This window comes from Lathamus discolor, chromosome 16 (assembly GCF_037157495.1).
Source record: "Lathamus discolor isolate bLatDis1 chromosome 16, bLatDis1.hap1, whole genome shotgun sequence".
In the NCBI taxonomy this organism is placed as follows: domain Eukaryota; kingdom Metazoa; phylum Chordata; class Aves; order Psittaciformes; family Psittacidae; genus Lathamus; species Lathamus discolor.
Window position 1 is genome coordinate 487,083 of NC_088899.1, and position 20,572 is coordinate 507,654.

At 41.2% G+C, this 20,572-nt stretch overlaps 1 protein-coding gene and 1 long non-coding RNA gene across 2 annotated transcripts in view; one reads left to right on the plus strand and one right to left on the minus strand.

The window, feature by feature from the left end:
- The window catches only part of LOC136022662 (uncharacterized), a 53,949-nt gene that overhangs the window by 1,881 nt on the left and 31,496 nt on the right, over nucleotides 1-20,572 (minus strand). The window contains exons 2-3 of the long non-coding RNA XR_010616254.1: nucleotides 12,203-12,308; nucleotides 9,595-9,665 (exon numbers count right to left, since the gene is read on the minus strand). This is a non-coding gene — a long non-coding RNA (uncharacterized LOC136022662). The remainder of the gene's footprint in view (nucleotides 1-9,594; nucleotides 9,666-12,202; nucleotides 12,309-20,572) is intronic.
- LOC136022661 (arylacetamide deacetylase-like 3) lies at nucleotides 12,172-15,754 on the plus strand. The gene is given in 6 exon segments (XM_065696252.1): nucleotides 12,172-12,371; nucleotides 13,652-13,674; nucleotides 13,676-13,716; nucleotides 15,043-15,124; nucleotides 15,126-15,177; nucleotides 15,180-15,754. Coding segments are annotated over 6 exon segments (693 nt in total). The 5' UTR covers nucleotides 12,172-12,229; the 3' UTR covers nucleotides 15,533-15,754.

Genomic DNA, 20,572 nt, shown 5'->3' on the forward strand with positions numbered 1-20,572 from the left:
GAATGACCCACACCTGGGACCACCACTCAAAAGATGCCTTTATGCTTTCTGAATATTTAACCACAGTAGTGCCTAATTGTAATAGCCCAGCTTAAAAATAAACCTGTTCACATTTTGGCAAGCTAATTTAAAGGGAGGTTAGGAAGGCCTTTTGTAACTGAAACCCAGCTTTTGGATCACACTTAGTGTAGATTTACTCATACACTCAATGAGAGTCATAGAAACCTACTTCTTTTTACTTTCCCAGTCTTGAAGGAAAAAAGAGCAGTGAAAAGGCAACATTTACTTCTAAAATAAGTTGAAACACTCTCTTGCACAACACACTTGCATAACATACATATCTTGCATACACATCACTTGCATAACAAAGGTCCATTTTTGCAGAACAGTATTACATGGATCTATGAAGAGGCTTGGGTAGAACATCTGAATGCTTAGAACTTCATGTTGCACCTCTATATGCTGGCAGAACTCTACATTGGCTCACAAAGCCTTTGCAGCCAAGCTCCTAGCAAACTTGAAAGTCTGTGCAAATGAAGTTGCTAAACTGCAAGAACTTTTGTCAGGAAAAGGAGTTGGAAATTAAAAGCATGCTCAATGCATGTCTGAAAGCTATTTGGGCTAGGAATTCTGTGTTTTCAACTTAAAGAACTGCACCCAAATATATACAGGACATTGGTAAGCAGATGGGAAAAAACTGGGAACACAGAGCAGCATTGTCACACAGTGGAAAGTCTGTTACTGGTGTGTTAAGAATAACAGTTTTTTACATCACTGCAAGGTTCTTTACCATGGACAATCTATCACAATCACACGTTAAAACTAAACCTCCTTTAAAAAAGGAAAACTTTTTGCCAAGCTGGTCTGGTTTTTGTTACATGAAGCACTGCTGTCAGATTTGGATAAATCAAGAGCTAAATTTTTTGCTTCTCGATTTCATTCTTCCCTTGAGTTCACATTTTCTGTTTGAAATGTATCCCAGTGGTTCTGTAATTTCACACTGTCCCTGTGTGTGCTATTAAGCATTAAGAGTCTGATACTGTTGCCTTGTAAGTGGAGCTTTGCCATGGACTAAACTCAGATGAACCACATTTCTGTTTAACTTCCAGCCTTGACAGAAAAGTCTGTCCAGCCTTGTGCGAAAAGCTACATGTGGGTGTGTCACTGCTTTTCCAGGGTCTCACAACAAAGCAGTATCATGAATAAAGACATAACAAATGTCTGAGTAATTCAAATTCTAGATGACATCCCTTTCTAGATTCAAGATGTGTAAAGATAATTGTCTTTATAAGCAGTACAGTGTTTTCAAAGTGCACGCAGGTACTAGCTGGAATTCAGACAAAGGGATGCAGCAGCAAGAAAAGAAATTATCTCTCAAATTCTTAGTCATCTTAGTACATGTAGGATTTTGTCATTTGTATTAATTGTCCTTCTTTTTTCTTTAACACTTTGATTAGAAGCCAAATCTGTCTCAATCTGTTATCCTTTTTCCTCATATTGGGAGACAGAACAGTGAAAAATACCACATGTAAACAGGAATGGAGTGACTACATTTTGTTAGACTGACTCATCTTATTTTCTCTTTATTTACCGTTCCTTCTGACTAATTCCTCAGTCCTGACAAAACCTCTAAGACACACAAGGATTGAGGGAGGCAGAAGAATAAAGTCCATAAGGCCTTCAAAATCAAATCAGCTTACTGTTTCAAGAGTCTGACCTGAAATCCTACTACACCAACATGATACGGATTTTGACAAGACCAGAACAGGAGGTTAATGCCTGCAGTAAATTTGCACTGGAAGCCTGTAAACTGGTTTAGGAAAAAATCTTCAGACAAAATGTTCCCTGAATCCTTTCTATCAATGTGTTTCTGAAAAAAAATCATTACAAGCAGCTGTAATTTCTTTCTGAGCGACTGGTTCACTACTACAGGCAGAGGTGAGATAATTCAAGTCCTCTAACTGTCATAAGCTTCTTCAAACTTGACAGTTCTAGAAAGGAAGCCCAAGAGAGAAGGAATGTTAGGAAAAGAATGCTGTTGTCAAAGCCAAATTTGTTTGGTTAGAAGGCTAGCAGAGGTCAGCTTTAGGTGTATGAATTGTTGGGATGGAATAAGACAACACTGTAGATTCAGGATGGGAAGAGATCTCTGGAGAGATTCAGCTGAGCTAAGGGAAGGCACAGAGGGATGCTGAGTTCTTCAGACAGAACCTACAGTACTCTCACTGATGGTCTGTACAACAGAAAGATCTGGATTTTTAGCAACTTAATCTGGTATCTCTAGAGCTTTATTCACTGTTAGCAGTAAGACACTTTGCTTCCTCTTGCTGAATCACTGCCATTATCACTGATCTTTTTAAGGGACAAGCAGTTCTGGAGGAGGACACTGGAGCAAATGATACATGGGGTAAACAACATAGGGCTTCCAAAGGCAGCTGATCCTTCAACACATTTATGGGGCCTGCTGCCTTTTAAAAAGTTATTTTATCTTTCCTGATGTCCTGGGTTCAGCAGTAGCAGTTACTTTTCTCCTTCTTAGTAGCTAGTGCAGTGCTATATTTTCATTTTTTGGCCTGGGAACAGTGCTGATAACGCGGATGTTTTCAGTTGCTGCTCAAATGTTTGGTCTGGCCAAGGACTTTCTGAGCCTCATTCTCTGCCAGGGAGGAGGGGAGGCCGGGAGGAAGCAGAGACAGGACACCTGACCCAAACTGACCAAAGAGGTATTCCATACCACAGCACGTCATGCCCAGGAGTTACCCTGGAAGGGCTGGGACTGGAGGGTTGGTTGAGGTATCGGTCGGTGCTTGGCTGGGGGGAGTGGGGCGAGTTATCAGTCGGCTGGTGCTGAGGTGTTGTATTCTTCCCTCTTGCTATTTCCTTTAGCACTACTATTATTGGTGGTAGCAGTAGTGATTTGTGTTATACCTTAGTTACTAAACTGTTCTTATCTCAACCCGTGGGAGTTGCATTCTTTTCGATTCTCCTCTCCGTCCCTCCAGGAGCAGGGGGAGGGCAAGAAGGGGGGGAGTGAGTGGACGAGGTTTGTGGTTGGGTTTAAACCATGACACCTGACATGCACAATGGCACAGGGCAGTGAGGATCAGCTGATTCTTTGGAGGAAGAAAGATCAATTGTGACAGTAGCATGCATAAATCCAGATGTGTCCTAAAGGCTAACGTATAAAATAATGACCAGAGATGCTTTTTTCAGAACACTCCGCCCTCCCCTCCAATTAATGACCAACACTTTTAATTAAAAAAACATCCCTTATATGAAACAACTAACCAGAAAGTCCAACACCCCTCTTCAGAGGCCTCATACCTCCCCTCAGTCTCTCATTAGATTCATGGTTGCTGGTCTGAAAGTCTTGACATCATGGAAAAAAAAACATATATATTGAGAGCTCCTAAGTGATTTGGGGAAATCTGGATATGCCACAAGCCACAGTTGATAATATCAGGGGACTGTTTAAACCCACCACAAAGAAACTAAAAATTAATAAAGGAGAAATATCCTTGTACCTTCACTTGTCCTATTTAAAAGTATGTTTATACTTAAAACCTATTACTTTTAGGAAGTATTAGTAAAAATCATTAAACCGCAACCCAGATATTCCTTCTCAGAATATAAAAGGAGCCTTAATTTTTGCTATAATTTACATGGTTGGTTTTTGGTTGGTTTGGGTTAGGTTTTTTAATCATAGAATCATAGAATAGTTAGGGTTGGAAAGGATCTCAAAATCATCTAGTTCCAACCCCCCTGCCATGGGCAGGGACACCTCACACTAAACCATCCCACACAAGGCTTCATCCAACCTGGCCTTGAACACTGCCAGGGATGGAGCACTCACAATCCCCCTGGGCAACTGATTCCAGTGCCTCACCACCCTAACAGGAACGAATTTCCTCCTTAGATCCAATTTAAACTTCCCCTGTTTTAAGTTTTAACCCATTACCCCTTGTCCTGTCACTACAGTCCCTGACGAAGAGACCCTCCCCAGCATCCCTATAGGCCCCCGTCAGGTACTGGAAGGCTGCTATGAGGTCTCCACGCAGCCTTCTCTTCTCCAGGCTGAACAGCCACAACTTCCTCAGCCTATCTTCATACGGGAGGTGCTCCAGTCCCCTGATCATCCTTGTGGCCCTCCTCTGGACTTGCTCCAACAGTTCCATGTCCTTTTTATGTTGAGGACACCAGAACTGCACACAATGCTCCAGGTGAGGTCTCACAAGAGCAGAGTAGAGGGGCAGGATCACATCTTTCGACCGGCTGGTCACGCTCCTTTTTATGCAGCTAAGGATACGGTTGGTTTCTGGGCTGCGAGCGCACACTGCAGCCGGCTCATGTTCATTTTCTCATTGACCAGCACCCCCAAGTCCTTCTCTGCAGGGCTGCTCTGAATCTCTTCTTTGCCCAGTCTGTAGCCATGCCTGGGATTGCTCCGACCCAGGTGTAGGACCTTGCACTTGTCATGGTTGAACTTCATAAGGTTGGCATCAGCCCACCTCACAAGCGTGTCAAGGTCCCTCTGGATGGCATCCCTTCCCTCCAGCATATCAACCGGACCACACAGCTTGGCGTCATCAGCAAACTTGCTGAGGGCGCACTCAATCCCACTGTCCATGTCAGCGACGAAGATGTTAAACAAGACCAGTCCCAACACCGATCCCTGAGGGACACCACTCGTTACTGGTCTCCAGCCGGACATCGAGCCATTGACCACAACTCTTTGTGTGCGGCCATCCAGCCAGTTCTTTATCCACCGAGTGGTCCATCCATCAAATTGATATCTCTCCAATTTAGAGAGAAGGATGTCGTGTGGGACAGTGTCAAACGCTTTGCACAAGTCCAGGTAGACGACATCAACTGCTTTACCCTTGTCCGTCAGTTCTGTAGCCCCATCATAGAAGGCCACCAAATTGGTCAGGCAGGATTTCCCCTCAGTGAAGCCATGCTGGCTGTCACCAAGCACCTTGTTGTTATTCATGTGCCTTAGCATGCCTTCCAGGAGAATGTGCTCCAAGATTTTGCCAGGCACAGAGGTGAGACTGACTGGTCTGTAATTCCCTGGGTCTTCCATTTTCCCCTTCTTGAAAATGGGGGTTACATTTCCCTTTTTCCAGTTGTTGGGAACTTCACCTGACTGCCATGATTTTTCAAATACGATGGCCAGTGGCTTAGCAACTTCATTCGCCAGCTCCTTCAGGACCCACGGATGGATTCCATCAGGTCCCACAGACTTGTGCGCGTTCAGATTTTGAAGATGGTCTCGAACCAGATCCTCTCCCACAGTGGGCCCAAGGTCTTCATTCTCACAGTCCCTGTGTCTGCCTTCTAAGACTTGGGTGGTGCAGTCAGAGCCTTTGCCAGTGAAGACCGAGGTGAAGAAGTCATTCAGAACCTCAGCCTTCTCCAAATCCTGTGTAGCCAGTTCTCCCGAAAGCTTCCTCAGGGGCCTATGTTGTCCCTAATCTGTTTTTTGTTTGCTACATACCTGTAGAATCCCTTCCTGTTATCCTTAACATCCCTGGCTAGGTTTAATTCTAACTGGGCCTTAGCCTTCCTAACCTGGTCCCTAGCTTCCCGGACAACATCCCTGTACTCTACCCAGGCCGCCTGTCCTTGCTTCCATTTTTTATAAGCTTCTTTTTTCCTTTGAATTTTCCTCAGCAGCTCCTTATTCATCCAAGGAGGTCTCCTGGTTCTTCTGCCGCACTGCCTTCTAGTTGGGATGCAGCACTCCTGAGCTTGTAGCATTCCAGTTAGTAAACCCCGTAGGTCTGGATGGAGTAAGAAGTTGGGAGGGAGCAACTATAAACATCCTGCACCCCACAGTGATGGAAGAGATCCATTATTCCCCAGCTTAGTCAAACAATTTGAGTCAGTATTAGTTTTATATTCAATCAGTTGTACTTGCTCACTTCCAGTAAGTTACAGATTAGACCTATTCTCTTTAAAACCCAGCCTGGTCTCTCATCATCTGGTACTTTCTTTTGGCTCTTCTTGTTTATTCTCATTCCACACAGGTAAGTGTTGGTTTACCCTATTGACTAATTCACATGAATGTTTCTCACTCTTTCATATAATGCATATTTAAAAAAAATGGGATTTTCCCAAGCAGATGTATTTTAACTGCTTCTTTTAAGGGTATAAGAAAAGCTAAAAAGGTCTCACCTTGTTTTGAGTCAAGATCCTACTTTCTGAGGGAATACTACTACAAGTCTGTTAACCAAATGCAGAATCTTATGGCTCATAGAGAGGAGTATTTCTCTTCTATGACCACAATTCCAAGCTTTTAAAAGGGTTTTTAAATGGACTATCTAGGAGGTTAGTGGGTATGAAGAAATAGTTCAGGGTATTCAGGGGCTAAGCATATGTTGTACTGCTTATATCACAATGAGCTGGTGTTTCTTTGCTTTTTACTTTTACACAAACAAGTTTTTTCCAGTCATACAGTGGACAGAAATACATGGAGTTACACCTGGTCACACATTCCTTTGCTATCATCACCTCTGTTGGTACAAGCATTTGGCTGGCCATGTGGTCTGATCACAGCCTAAATGACAGCAAAGGGTAACATTGGGTTGCCTCAGCAACAAACAGCAAACTAAGAAGGTGTAAAGAGATCAAAATCCTTTGTTTAGAATGAATGATAACAGAGGGTTAGGGCCAAAGTTCTCCAAGTGAAGGTGAAGTTTCTCTTTCATATCATTGGTAAGCCCAGAGATCTCTGGACAGGGAGCTTCCACATAACTGATAGCTCTATGTGAATCTATAAAATCTAATTCTTTTAGAGGTACTTCACAATGTCTGTTCTAACTGTTGTGGCCAACAGAACAGTTCTATTCGAAGCTCTCTGTTCGAAGCTGTCTGTCCCAGCAACATAGCAGGGGAAAACATGACCAGCACTAAGCAAAAGCCTTAGAATCATACTTCAGATCTACTCCCAACACCAGAACTGTTACAACTTCTGAACATGGAGATTGGAGTTCAGTCTTCCACAGGTTCTTAAGGAGAGGTAGTATACTTCTGTACTAACTAGTACACTTGCAAAAAATTCCACCTAGCTTTTGAGGCCCATAAAGCAGAATACAAATAAAGCAGCTAAAAAATACACTTGTTTTGGAATTTTGGAATATACAGAATAATGACATTTCCTGGATGTGAGTCTTCTATGTATTAACTCTGACCATGCTAAAGGAAGCTATAATAGCCAGATGTTTGGATGCTGCCAGCATCTGGCAGCTTTATCTGTAGGAGGAGGGTGGAGGAGTTCTGGAATGCAAATGACTTCTCTGTGGAGTCAAACTGAAGGATATAAATATTGACAGAATCACATCACTGACAGAATCAAATAACACCACTCTCTAATATGTTATTCCCACCAAAGAAAAACTGAATCCTTTTATGTGTTGGCTTTAATAGCAGGAATTCTGGTTGCTTTTGTATTACTGGTTTTATTGAAACTTGTAATTCCTTCAAGGTAGAGATTCCTCCTGATGCTGATCAGCCACTAAAACTCCGCTTCTATCATTACATATATATTCTGATGGAAATTCTGGTGAGTTTATCATGCTCTGTGATATTGTGATTTTCAGGAAAAGAAAACTATGAAGATATGCATTTAAATACTGCAACCGTGTGTAATGGGAACCACACAGTAATGCAGATCAAGGCCAAGGTTTGAGTTGGTATTCTATACATAGAAGCAGCCAGTGTGAGGTGAGTTCTTTTAAATACCGAGATATGTATTCTTATACTGCAATCGTAATTTGGTTGCCTTCTACAATGAAATGATTGGTCCTGTGGATGACAGGAAGGCTGTGGATGTAATTCATATGAACAGTAATAACCACCCTTCTGTACCTCAATGCACTTTGATATATTTAAGGTGTTTTCCTAAATTTTGAACTATCTGCAGTAATTTTCTTACCTGTGATTCTTTTCTCAGTGACTGAATTACTGTGTCCTATTTATATACCTTAGAGTATATATATATGTATATATATACTGTGTCCTAGTTATATACCATGTAGGTTGGAGGGCACTTCCAGAGGATATCTAATCTAACCTCCAGCCAGAGCAGGGTCAGCTAGACCTGTTACCACTTATTATTTAAGTACTTGTAAGCCAGACCTACTGTGCCATGTGCTTTGCCATTGGAGAAAGAAACAGCTTGTGCCCAAAAAGCTTTCAAAGAAGGCAGCAGGAGTACATAAGAGCAGCCTAAGGCGCTCTGCATTGTCTGGCATGAAAGAAGAGTCTGCTGTCCTTTATGTATCTCACACTGCTTTTCATGTTAAGCTATATATAAACTTAATATAATAATATGACTGTATGTTATTAAGTTCTCTATGTTTCCATACTTGGTTGAATGAAAAGATTCTTTCAGGTGATTTTTTAAACCCACTTTTATAGATTCTAAGTGGCTGTTATTCAACAGTACGTATTCTATCTTCATTGATAATATGTTCCAGAAAATTCAGTTTCCTATTCCTGAATAGTTTTAAAGATGCATTTCACCATTTGCTGTGCACTGAATCCGTTCAATACCTGATTTCCTTTCAAAAACCTTTAGACATCTGCTGGTACTTTTGGTGAATTTCTGGCTTTATGTTTCTTCCACAGAAATAACCCTCATAGTGATGACTTCACAGGGTTCCATAAAGGAACATGTGCATTGAACATGTGCAATCAACATATCCTGCTCATTCTGATGAATGCTGCTCTTCCTGTGCCAGTGATGTGTCTGTATTGTATGTTGCAGTGAAGACCTCTTTTAACAGTCTTTTCCTTTTTTCTTTCACCGTATTTGTGATATGTCATAGCAAAACTGCATCAACAGTTAAATGTGTGCCTTCTACAGCATATCATACATGTGATGCTCCTGCAGAATCTATCCATGTACTCTGTCATAAAGACATCAATGACAATCTCAAATGGAAAAGATGAGAGAAAGCCTCCTAGTTCACATCCTAGCTTTTAACTTGCTCATACAGATCTGCATTTAAACTAACTGATCATATTGCACTATGATATAAAGCTTTGACAATAATTATTATTAGTGGTGGACTTGGCAGTCCAGGGGTAAAGGTTGGACTTGATCTTAAAGGTGTTTTCCAACCCAGCTGATTCCATGTTTCTGTGATTTGGCTGGCAAAGCATAACACTTCAAAGTGACTGACAGAAAGACTGTCTAATGTAGTTTAAGGTCAATGAAGCTCAAATTGAGTGTTTTTTGCTGGTTCATATGTGATTCTGTAATTATTTTTAAAGTAAAAAATCTGGTCCCCATATGGTTTTCCACATAAAAAGCCAGTTTATGCAGAATTCAGGTGTTCCAGCAAATAGTTTTTACAGACCTTATTTCACAAGAAAAGGTATGCTGACATGGTGATCTAGGTCCTCTTTCTCTTACACAAGTACACATTTTAGAACCTGGCTTATATAAAATGTTTCACCTACTAGTGATCACTGCAACACTGGGCACATTTGTCTAGGAATACTCATACCTTTCATTTTCTGAGTGCATTGCTATTGGTTCTGAAGTGCTTTGTAATTATTAAAGAAGCTTTTCGGCAGAATACATACCAAATTCTCTGTTCTCCTTCATGACAGTGTTTTCTCTGAATTTGGAGATGCCTCTGTGATGTCAGGATCTCCTAAGAGAAGGAAAGAAAAGAGGATATTTAGACAGAATGCTCTGATACCAAGTTTATCATGTATATTAATGGAATTTGAAAACTGTTAAAACTCAGGGATGTTCAAGGCCAGGTTGGACAAAGCCTTGCATGGCATGGTTTAGTGGGAGGTGTCCCTGCCAATGGTGTGGGGTTTGGAACTAGGTGATCTTAAGGTCCTTTCCAACCCTAACTATTGATTCTATGATTCTCTGTTAGAAAGTACAGATGAGATTAAATGGCAGTTCTGCCAACTTCAACCATCTCAAAATCATAACTCTGAGAAAAAGACTGACTTAAGAGCCATGAGAGGTTTTGAAAATTGACATTTGGTGAAGGTCATATTGATCCTGTGCTTTCTGATAGAACTGCCTTGGCTCTTACATTAATTTTCCCCTTTGCCATGATACCTACAGTAAGTTTTCAAGGCAAGAACTAAATCTATCCATTTGTCTTTAGGAACTGGGGCTTAAAACACCCCAAGACTGCTGGCAGCTGTGGCACAGAATGTTGTGAGCTAACTCCAGATCATGTCTGGGTTCTCGTGTATGTTTCTAAATGATCTTCTAGAGAGAAGATCATGGCTCCATGGCTCATGGTGATTTCTTTTATTACTCCACACCCAACTTGTTCATTGTAGCCTGGTCTAGCTTATTAGGAAGACAGCTTCTGTATTAATTGAGAAAGGCCTGGGTGAGGAACTGGGTGTTGAATACACTTGAACTACATGACATTTGGCCTCATATGCACATGATAGCTGGGATCACGCACCCCAGGAAGTTCTACCTCCTTGTCTTACTCAGGCATTCTATCATGGCAAAAACACCAACTGTTGCTCAGGAGAGAACAATACAATTTGCAAATTGCTTCTGATATTGTCATCATTCCAGAAGAATGAATTATCATAGCCTGTAAGGGCAATTAAGTCACCAGTTAATGGGAACTGTTGTCCCTAGCAGGAAACGCATTCATGACAACACGTGTTCCAACTAAAGGGGAATTCCAGTGTGATCTTCAGGCACTCTTGATTTATCGGCAGTTGACTAGCCCTGGATAAGAAAATGTTTTGATACATGTGACAACCTCCCCTTCTTCAGAACATTTGTTTTCCTTGATTAGATGTAAGAGACTGACTCCTGAGCCACTTCATGAATACCTATGAGATCTTTATAGAGGCAACTATTTCACTGATGGAGATACGATTCAGAACCATTTTCATCAGTTATTCATTTAGGCCAGCAGATCTTCATTATTGAGTATTGGCACAGTAAGCTTGGTCTCACTGATTCTGTGGCATGGGGATGACCCAAGACCAGTAAGTTCCCAAATCTTGCACACTGGCATGATCCTTTTTCTCCCAGTATACTAAATGCAGCCATGCTAGGAACATTTTCATGACACCTAACCTTAAATACTTTAACTGAGGTATCTGAAGTACACAGGCTCCCTTTCTAACCAATGGAGATGAACAGACACCTCCAGAGCATGACTTGACACACCTGAAATTTGAGCTGTCCTCAAGATATGCCTCTTTCTCTTCACTGATTAGAAAAGGAGCCTTAGGCCTCATGACTCCTGACTTCCATACCTCAGCAAATACCTGATGTTGCTCATGGTAAATCCAGATCATGGAAATTAGAAGGTGTTTATATAATACATCTCATGGAGTAAGTATTACAACATTCTCCCAGAAATAATGGTGCCTCAAATCATGAAGATGTACATTTTCACTTTCATAACTGAAATTACAAAGCCACTAGAGTTACTCATGGTAACCCTGTAAGGCACCAAATAACCAATACAATTATCCTAAATATAGTACAGAAAATGTAGCTTGTGGCCTTTTTAGAGTGGGAAGGCCTGAATTCCTAAACTAATTCCAAGTTTTTCCTGTTATATCTATTGTCGTGGTTTAAACTGAGCCACACAGCTCGTTCACTTACTCCCCCACCTTTCTCCCTCTTTCTTCCCCCACCCTCCCTGCTCCCGGAGGGATGGGGAAGAGAATCGAGAGAATGTAACTCCCACAGGTTGAGATAAGAACAGCCCAGTAACTAGGGTATAACACAAATCACTACTGCTACCACCAATGATAATAATGATAAGAGAAAATAACAAGAGAAGAGAATACAATACCACCGCCAAGCGAGTTCGACCCCCCTGAAGAGAGCCCGTGCCCTTCTGGGTAACTCCCAGTTACCTCCCTGGGCATGACGTGCTGTGGTATGGTACCTCTTTGGCTACCTTGGGTCAGGTGTCCTGTCTCTGCTTCCTCCCGGCCTCCCGTCTCCCCTGGCAGAGCATGAGACTCACAAAATCCTTAGTCAGGGTAAACATTACTTAGCAACAACTAAAAACATCGGTGTTATCAGCTCTGTTCCCAGGCTGAAAGTCAAAACACAGTGCTGCACCAGCTACTAAGAAGGAGAAAAACTGACTGCTACTACTGAATCCAGGACACTATCTAGGCAAAGAACTTACTCAGAAAGTCTGTGTGTCTTTGAGGAGCATAAACTTACAAGGCTGCTCGCTGATGGACCGCCAGCATGCAGGGATTCAAAATGCTTCTAAAAGATCTGCATTTTGATGAGGTGCCAGTGAGGATTTACTGCCCAAGAGCACAAGCTGCAAATAAACAGAGAGGAGTCATCATCTTCCATGGAGGATGTGGGATATTCGGAAGCATCAGTAAGGAACTGAAAGACAAAATATGATTATTTAGGCTTCTTAACTCAATCTTTTTAATAACTCTCCTGAACCTAGGAAGTGACTGAAGATTAGTTTGAGGGACTGAGAGATAGAAAGCAGTTACTGTTTATTTTACTTTTAAAACTCTCTAATCTGCCCTTATTTTTGTAGGATATTGCACTCTTTATGATATATATTCCTTACAGGAAGTGGTACTGCTAAAGAAATATATTCTTTTTTTTTTTTTTTGAAAACTAGACAGAAGTTGTTAACCTCTGCATTCCTCCCTTTGGTCTCTAACTGCCGCATGTTTACTGGGACTTCTGTAGTGCTCATGGCAATTCAGGTGGTCTTATAGCTGCCATTTAAAAATACGTGTTCATGATGCATGTACTTTAGTTGCCTTTCTTCCCCAGTTCAATTTATTAGAGAAACCAGATAACTGCAAACATGTAATTTTAAAAGTTCCAAAAAATCCTGTTTCTACAGGCAGGAGACATGCACACATATTAAATGGCATTAGAATTCTGTAATTGAAAGAACACATCACTGAGTAAATCCCTGTAAACCAAATTTTCTAAATGCAGCAAATTCACAAGTAAGGTTGAAGAAAAATTCAGTGCATCTTTAAATACATTAAAAGAGGCATATTTCTGCCTACAACCTTACCATGGAATAGTTCTATTAGACAATTTACTATAACACTATGTGTAAGTCTCAGATTTCTGCCTGAATTAGCCACACAGAAATGTGCTGATTTCACAGGGGCACATCAGCTGCACCCTTCATTCTACAGCAGTCAAATCTCTGCTGCAAAATTCATTTAGACTCAGCTACAGTACTACAATTAACATTTCCACAGCAAAATGGTATGACATACCTAGGCCAGCCTCAGCCTTCCAGTTACTTAAAACAATGCAGAAAGCTTTTACAAGGATCTCAAGCTATTTTAGCCTTTACAACCACCCTAAGCAACAGTGTGTAATAATCCTTGAATGGTTTGTGCTGGAAGGAACCTTAAAGCTCATCCAGTTCCAACCCCTGCCACGAGCAGGGACACCTTCCACTAGAGCAGCTTGCTCCAAGTCCCTGTGTCCAACCTGGCCTTGAACACTGCCGGGGATGGGGCAGCCACAGCTTCTCTGGGCACCCTGTGCCAGCGCCTCAGCACCCTCACAGGGAAGAACACATTCAATTGTGGCAATATGCCATAAAAAAAAGAGATTATATTGCATCAAGTATTTTCAGATTTAATGACATCAACAACATTTGTTCTTCAGAAAGCCATGAAAGAATATGCCAGTACAATAGCCAGAAAGTCTGATTCAGTGGTTGTGTCTGTTGCGTAAGTGACCTCCATTCAGTGTTACTCCCAGGATTAGTTAGTTCCCTCCAACCCTCCCTTAACGATACCCATTTTGTATTTACATTTCTTCAAATATAAGAGAAGCTGAGCTCTAGTATTGTCTACCCCTATGCTGTTGATATGTGTGAGCAAGCATGTGCCATGAAATGGCAGTGAGAAATACCTGACACAAGTTCATAAAGTCACAAATGTTATATGTATGCCAGCTATTTTCAGGGAAGCAGATCTGTTTGTTTTGTCACTACAAAAAATCATTGCCTTTGATAACAAGGAATTATAAGGCACATTCCTAATTTCAGTTTCTAATATCTTTTTATTCCCTGGTTATCAGAATGCTGATGAATCCATTGAATTAATCTCACAGAACAGTGAAAAACCAGAGAAGCAGAAGCAGTGTGCCTCTGCAAACAGTGAAGGGTTAAGAGAGAATGCCCACATTGTTACCTCTGTAGTATTTACTTTCTTATTAATATTAATCTTCTCCAGAAAGCCATAAAACCATGAATACAGAGAATAAAGAAGTATGGCTTTTAAAAATGTAGTCTCAAAGTATACTTAGATGTCATTGAAATCAATTTACAACACTTTAACTTGCTTAGGTGTCTGACTGTTACATCTGCCTTGATTTTCAACACATAAAGTAAGTTAGTAGTTAAGAAAAAAATAAAGGGATTGTCACTGTAACATCCCCCTTTTGTAATTCACTTGTTCCAATTGATACCATAAATAAAAGTATTGTCTACAGGAAGCTATTTTGTCACCACAATACATTTACTGTATGATGTTTTATAATGTTATTAATCTTTCTATATTAAAACGCAATAATAATATACAATACTGTACCAATATAGAATAACCTAATAATCAGTGTCCCCAGTGTAAAAAGCTCAGGAGCCACAACTTGGCTGGATCTTGTGGGTTTAGGATTACTCACAGCTATACATATATCCAAGGTCAGTCTGAGTGGGACAACTGCAGACTTCCCTGCAGGCATGAACCTGGATCCAGGTGGATGTACCTGGATCACGAAGTGAGTAAATGCATGGCCTTGTAAAATGTAGGAAAATGCACTGCAAGACTTAATGCCTCACACACTTAAATTACACAAGAGCATAGCTCAGTGCTGATCATCTTGGGGAAGCTCTTCTGTTTGCTTCAGCAAGCAAAACTTTAAATAAAGTTAATACTGCTTTGGGTGAGTTTTGCAAATGCATCGGGTGCACGTAAGATGAGCCATTCAAGCCATTTGCAAGTAAATGTGTAATACTAGTGTATGTGTAATACTAGTTCTTTTATGCATTTCAGGTACATTTTATCTCCTAAGCATGAGTATCCAGCCCAAGCTCTGGACTTTCATACTGCCACTGTGCACTTCTTGAAGACTGCAGAAAAACTGTGGGGTGGATCCTCATTGGATTATTGTTTGTGGGGATAGTACAGGGTCACTTTTGCTGCTAGTGTATGCCAAGATCTAGGAAATAGAAGAGATATCCCAAAGATATGCGCCCAGGTACTGATCTATCCATTTCTCTAAGCACTGAACTTCAATCTGCCATCTCACCAGAAAAATGCTTTCACTGCCTTCCTGTCCTGGGAACATACAGTCAAGTTTATCCTGAAGTACCTGAAGAAGGACTGCTCTATAAAGGAAGCTGTTTTGGCAGGTTCTCACATTCCTGAGAGTATGAATTTGAAATACAAGAAATGGATAAATCCAGATCTTATCCCAGAGATATTTAAGCTGGGTTATAAACAGCTGTTACCTGCTTCATTTCTACCTTTAGAAACTTTATAAAAGGCTATTAAAATGTTTTCTCCAGTAAAAGTGTACTGGTATGCAAACACAGGGTGTACCAATTAACCAGGTACTAGCTAGTTATATATTAGAACATTAGAACCTAGGTAACAAATAATAAGATTAGCATGGTCTGTTGAATTCTGATTTTCTGTTGCTATTATTTGGGAACATGCTTTATTTTTTATCTTTCACGACACCCCCCCTTTTTTAAAATCCCATTATTTGGTATATCTGTTCTGCTGTTCTCTTTTTACATTGTAAGAAGATTCATACTCTTCTTATGTCAAAGAATAAAAACTCAACATAGTAAAAGAACATTTTGAAGCATGCCATTAATGAGTAACTAGCAATGTGCATCCACATCTCCACATAATAAACACAATATCAGCATAAAATGCCGGCCCCCCCCAAGCATCTGGAGAGTAATAATACTTTCACATCCAGCACTTCTGAGATGAGTGGTAATCATCATCAAACTATGTGTATAGGCAATCAGTAGCTTTGGACATGGTTGTAAGATCTGAACGAGGGAATTGGGTATATTTACAAATCTTATTTTAAAGGGAAATGGGTGACACAGAGGGAGTACAGAAATGCCAGCTGTGTGAGACGGGTACCTGTGTCTGAGACTGGTAGCATAGATGCAGTGCACAAAAAGAACTGAATGTCCTCTGAACTGTTCTATGAAGTTCCTTTCTGAGAAGCAATTGGTTGTATTCAGGGAAGACAGAGACATAGTGGGTTTTGCCTTTTTGCAATCAGAAACATCATCAACTCTTCTACCTGGAATTTGGAGAGAAAGCATGAAAACAGCATGGAAGGTGCCCAAATAATCTTATAGAATGAATCACAGAACGGTTTGTATTGGAAGGGACCTTAAAGCTCATCCAGTTCCAACCCCTGCCACGAGCAGGGACACCTTCCACTAGAGCAGCTTGCTCCAAGCCCCTGTGTCCAACCTGGCCTTGAGCACTGCCAGGGATGGGGCAGCCACAGCTTCTCTGGGCACCCTGTGCCAGTGCCTCAACACCCTCACAGGAATGAGCTCCTGCCTAAGAGCTCATCTCAATCTCTCCTCTGGCAGGTTAAAGCCATTTCCCTTGTCCTGTCCCTACAGGCCCTTGTTCAAAGCCCCTCTCCAGGTTTCTTTTAGCCCTTTTAGGCACTGGAAGCTGCTCTAAGGCCTCCCTGGAGCCTTCTCCAGGCTAAACAATTTCTGTGAATGAACTATTGAACTATTTCTTCAAAGATACAAACACAAAGGAAAAGAAAAATGTCAGCTGAGTTGTTATATTGCTCATTAGAACAGATCCACCTTCACTAAACACAAGATAATTGCCATTGCATGTCAAAACAGCTGGTCATTCAATGCCTACGAATTGTAAAATCACTCTTATGCAACCACTTTGCATTTGCAATACCTGAGCACACACAAGCGTGGAAAGAGGTTACTCCCTATCTTCATTCTCTGTCAGCCAAACAGTGAGTAGGAAGAAAATGCTGGGTTAAATTCTTCACGTTGTCACCATGTTAATTAAATAGGATGACAACTTCACAGGTATACATCTCTGCAGCAACAGGTTGTTACTTGTGAATTCTTGCTCTCCAGTTCCTTACAGCAGAATGAAATTATGTTTCTTCATGCTCTGTTGACACAAAAGATTGTTTTCTTTTTCCTATTGCAGGCATTAGCAATTTATGCTTCAAGCAAAGAAATTCTTCCAGGGATAAATAATATTTATAAATTCCAGATATTCCACAGTTTGAGGGTTTCAGGATTTGCCTCAGTTATGTAACCAGATGTGAGAGTGGGGATTAATTGTGGCTTCTGATCTCAACATGTTGGTAGCTGAAGCCAGGCCAGCAGAGTAGTTGCAGCTATTACCTGCTGCAAAAGCTGTGCAGAAAGCGAGCTAGTATTTGAGCAGCCTAGTGTTCTGCCTTGAACAAGCTGGCTTAAAGCTAGCCTGGGTACGTCTCCATGCACTTCATCAAACCTGTGACAGTTATTAAACGTATCTTTATTCCGGGTCATTTTTATCCACACTTTGCTCTTGTTTGCATCTTCAGTACCGAGCTTGTTCTCTTGATGGTTCTTCGCAGGTAGAGATGGTTGGAAGTGCTAGAACTAAGGATGTCTGTACAATTCCACCTTGTATGTTGTAAGTTATGAGACAATCCTGTATGATCTCATACTGTTTTACACATACCTCATTCAGCACAGCATATATTATACTCCTTGTCCATTCAGCAATCCAATACTTGTTTTCTTTCCATTATTCACTTTCCAGATTTATGCCTCATTTGTAGGCCAATATCCAAACTCTCTCACCGATCTCCTCCTGAGATTTTTCCATTGTCCTCTATCTGTAAGTCTTTAATTTATTAGAAATATTAATAAAATTATAATACGTCAGTAATATTACTCTCTTCAAAACATACATTTTAATCTGTATTGAGGGTTATAACCATGGCAGTGCAGGTGGGTGAGTATGGAACAGCAAGTCCTGAGTTCCCCTTTTTTACTAGTGACTCCTGTATTTTCTAAAATTTAGTCAATCACAAGATGGAATTGTCTCCATGGAACTTCCTGTCCTCTACTTTCTTTGAATTAATTCCAGCTCTGCTGTGTCTTGCATTGCTAAGATAGAACATTTGTTCATTTGAAGATATTTTATACTTTCCAAAGCATGGAATTAATTTTCAAGTATTTAAAACACAATCAGTGACAAACTTGCTATGCTCCTACAGAATTATGCACACCGATGACTTTCCACAAGGAGTTATCCATACGGATACAAGTGTGAACACCCAAACTAAGCCATTAACGGATCTCCTCAGTGCTTTGGCACTTTAGCCGAGTAGTGGCAGTCAGTACGTTGGCAAGGACTGACCAGGGTGCACACTTCAAGCACCAGATGGCCCTCACGCTCTGCAGAACTCACACAGGGCTTCTCGGGACAAGCAGCACCCTTTCTGGGAATGCTTCCCGGTATCCAAGAACAAGCATCTATTCACACCTGCTGTGTCTGAATCTAAGCAGGTGATTACCTCGTTTACACCTAATCAGCACCAGATACAGGCAGAGAGTTCTTGGAACTGCTTAAAGACTATGCGAGGAAATAGTTCACACCTGAGCAACTGGCTCAGCCTATTTCCCCTACTACATGCTGCTGCACTAGAGAGAAAAAGCTTGGTGCCAACCCAGTATTGACAAGGTTTCAGGTACATTTAGCTCTTCACTGGAAATTAAGGCAGTTCCTGGAGCAGGAGAATATGGTGGTTTGGCCTCACGAACCAATTCCTTTGCCATATCTCACATATCTCAAGAAATAAGATTAAAAAATCAGAAGCTGGAGAGAGCATACATTTCAAAGATTATTTAGGGAATGGTTCTCCATCCTGGGATTCAAGTAAGCTTGTAAATCGCTGAGACTATGCTTTTAAAACATTAATGGTTACCCTGTACCTGCAATGCCCAAGTTAAAAAAGAATGTATTACTTCAGGAACCAACTACTTTGTTTGTTCTACAGCTGAAAGCAGATTCCAGCACATCAGGTCTTTGTGTGGAGCCTCTGGGGCTGGTGGCTTGGCTGTGATGTCTGGACCTAGTTAACATGCCCCAAAGATCTTGTCCAAGACCGGCTGGTAACTGGCTACCTCAAGGACTGGCACCCAGAAGATTTATAAAACAGACCAACAATAGGTGGTAAGAAACACAGCACAAACAATCTGTCACAAGTGTCAGAAGGCTTAGAACCCCAAAGGGGCCAGATCTGATAAGCATACTTACAACGCAGCTAACTTACTAGGACAGCACAGTTTAGCATGAAGTTGATTCCTTTCACTATTAAAACACTAAAGAAAGGAGCTGCAACCATGTTTTGTGTAACAGTATTTCCTAATGACCTTGTCTGAACTGTAAGAAAGCTGAACCTTACACGCACCTTGATGCTGACAGGTTTGAACTCACCCGTTCCATTTCCCAAGAGTGGCCCAACCACCAGCATGCCTGTCACCAGCATCCCTCACCCACCTGGGCAATGTGCAATTGCCACAAAGAACAAACCAAAAGGAAGCAAACTTCATCCTCAGCATGTAAACAACCCTTGGCAAGGCAGGGAGAGGGAACAGGGTCATTGGGACAGGAAAGTCTGCCAAGACGTGTTGGATAAAACAAAGAATCGGTTTGGGCACAGGGAGCAGAACATGGGATCAACCACTTCTCAGGGAGCCTGTTACCAGGCTGGGAAATTAAGTTCTTTCCTGTTTATTCTAAACAATTGATTTCTAAAGTCAGGAACCAAGCCTGAGGTCATCTTTCCTATGCAGGTCATGGGTTATGCATTGTAAAGCTCTGAGGTTCTCTGTACTTAGTTTCATTTTAATATACATCTCAAGGTCAGCTCATTCCTTGCACTCAAAGTGTTACAGAGTCATTTTACCCCTATGGCTATTTTTCAGAGTAAGAATTTGTTGCCTTCACATTTTGAGCTGACTGGTAAAAAGATACCCAAAGGTAGTATCTTACGAGCTGAAAAAGCTTTGCTTTACAGATTTTTTTTTTTGCTTCAGGTTAAATCTCATCACTAATAACCTGTGTACTGAAAAATCTGCTCATTCCAGAGGCAGGCACAGATCCTAAAGCTCACCACAGAGTACTCAGAAAAGAGTAGGCTCCTGATGGCTAGTCATTGCTACCAGCACTGAAACCATGAAGTCCAGCTCTAGGCTTCATCAGCTACAGTCACATTTCTACCTGGAATGACATCTGCAAGTAATGTACTCAGAAGTTGGAGACTGCAGTACCATAAGGCTCGACCAAGCCAAACACAAACAAATCAACCAACCAACCACAACAGCTGGTTCCAGGCTTCCACCTCCTGGAGAAAAGCTATAAAGGAGGATGAAGCAAGACACAAACCACTGACACTTCAGACTGCAACTGCTTCTGGTTCCATTAGATTCAAGAACACAAAGCATAGCAGGGTACAGAATCAGTCATCAAAGGTGATTAAATGTGTTTGTGACACTGA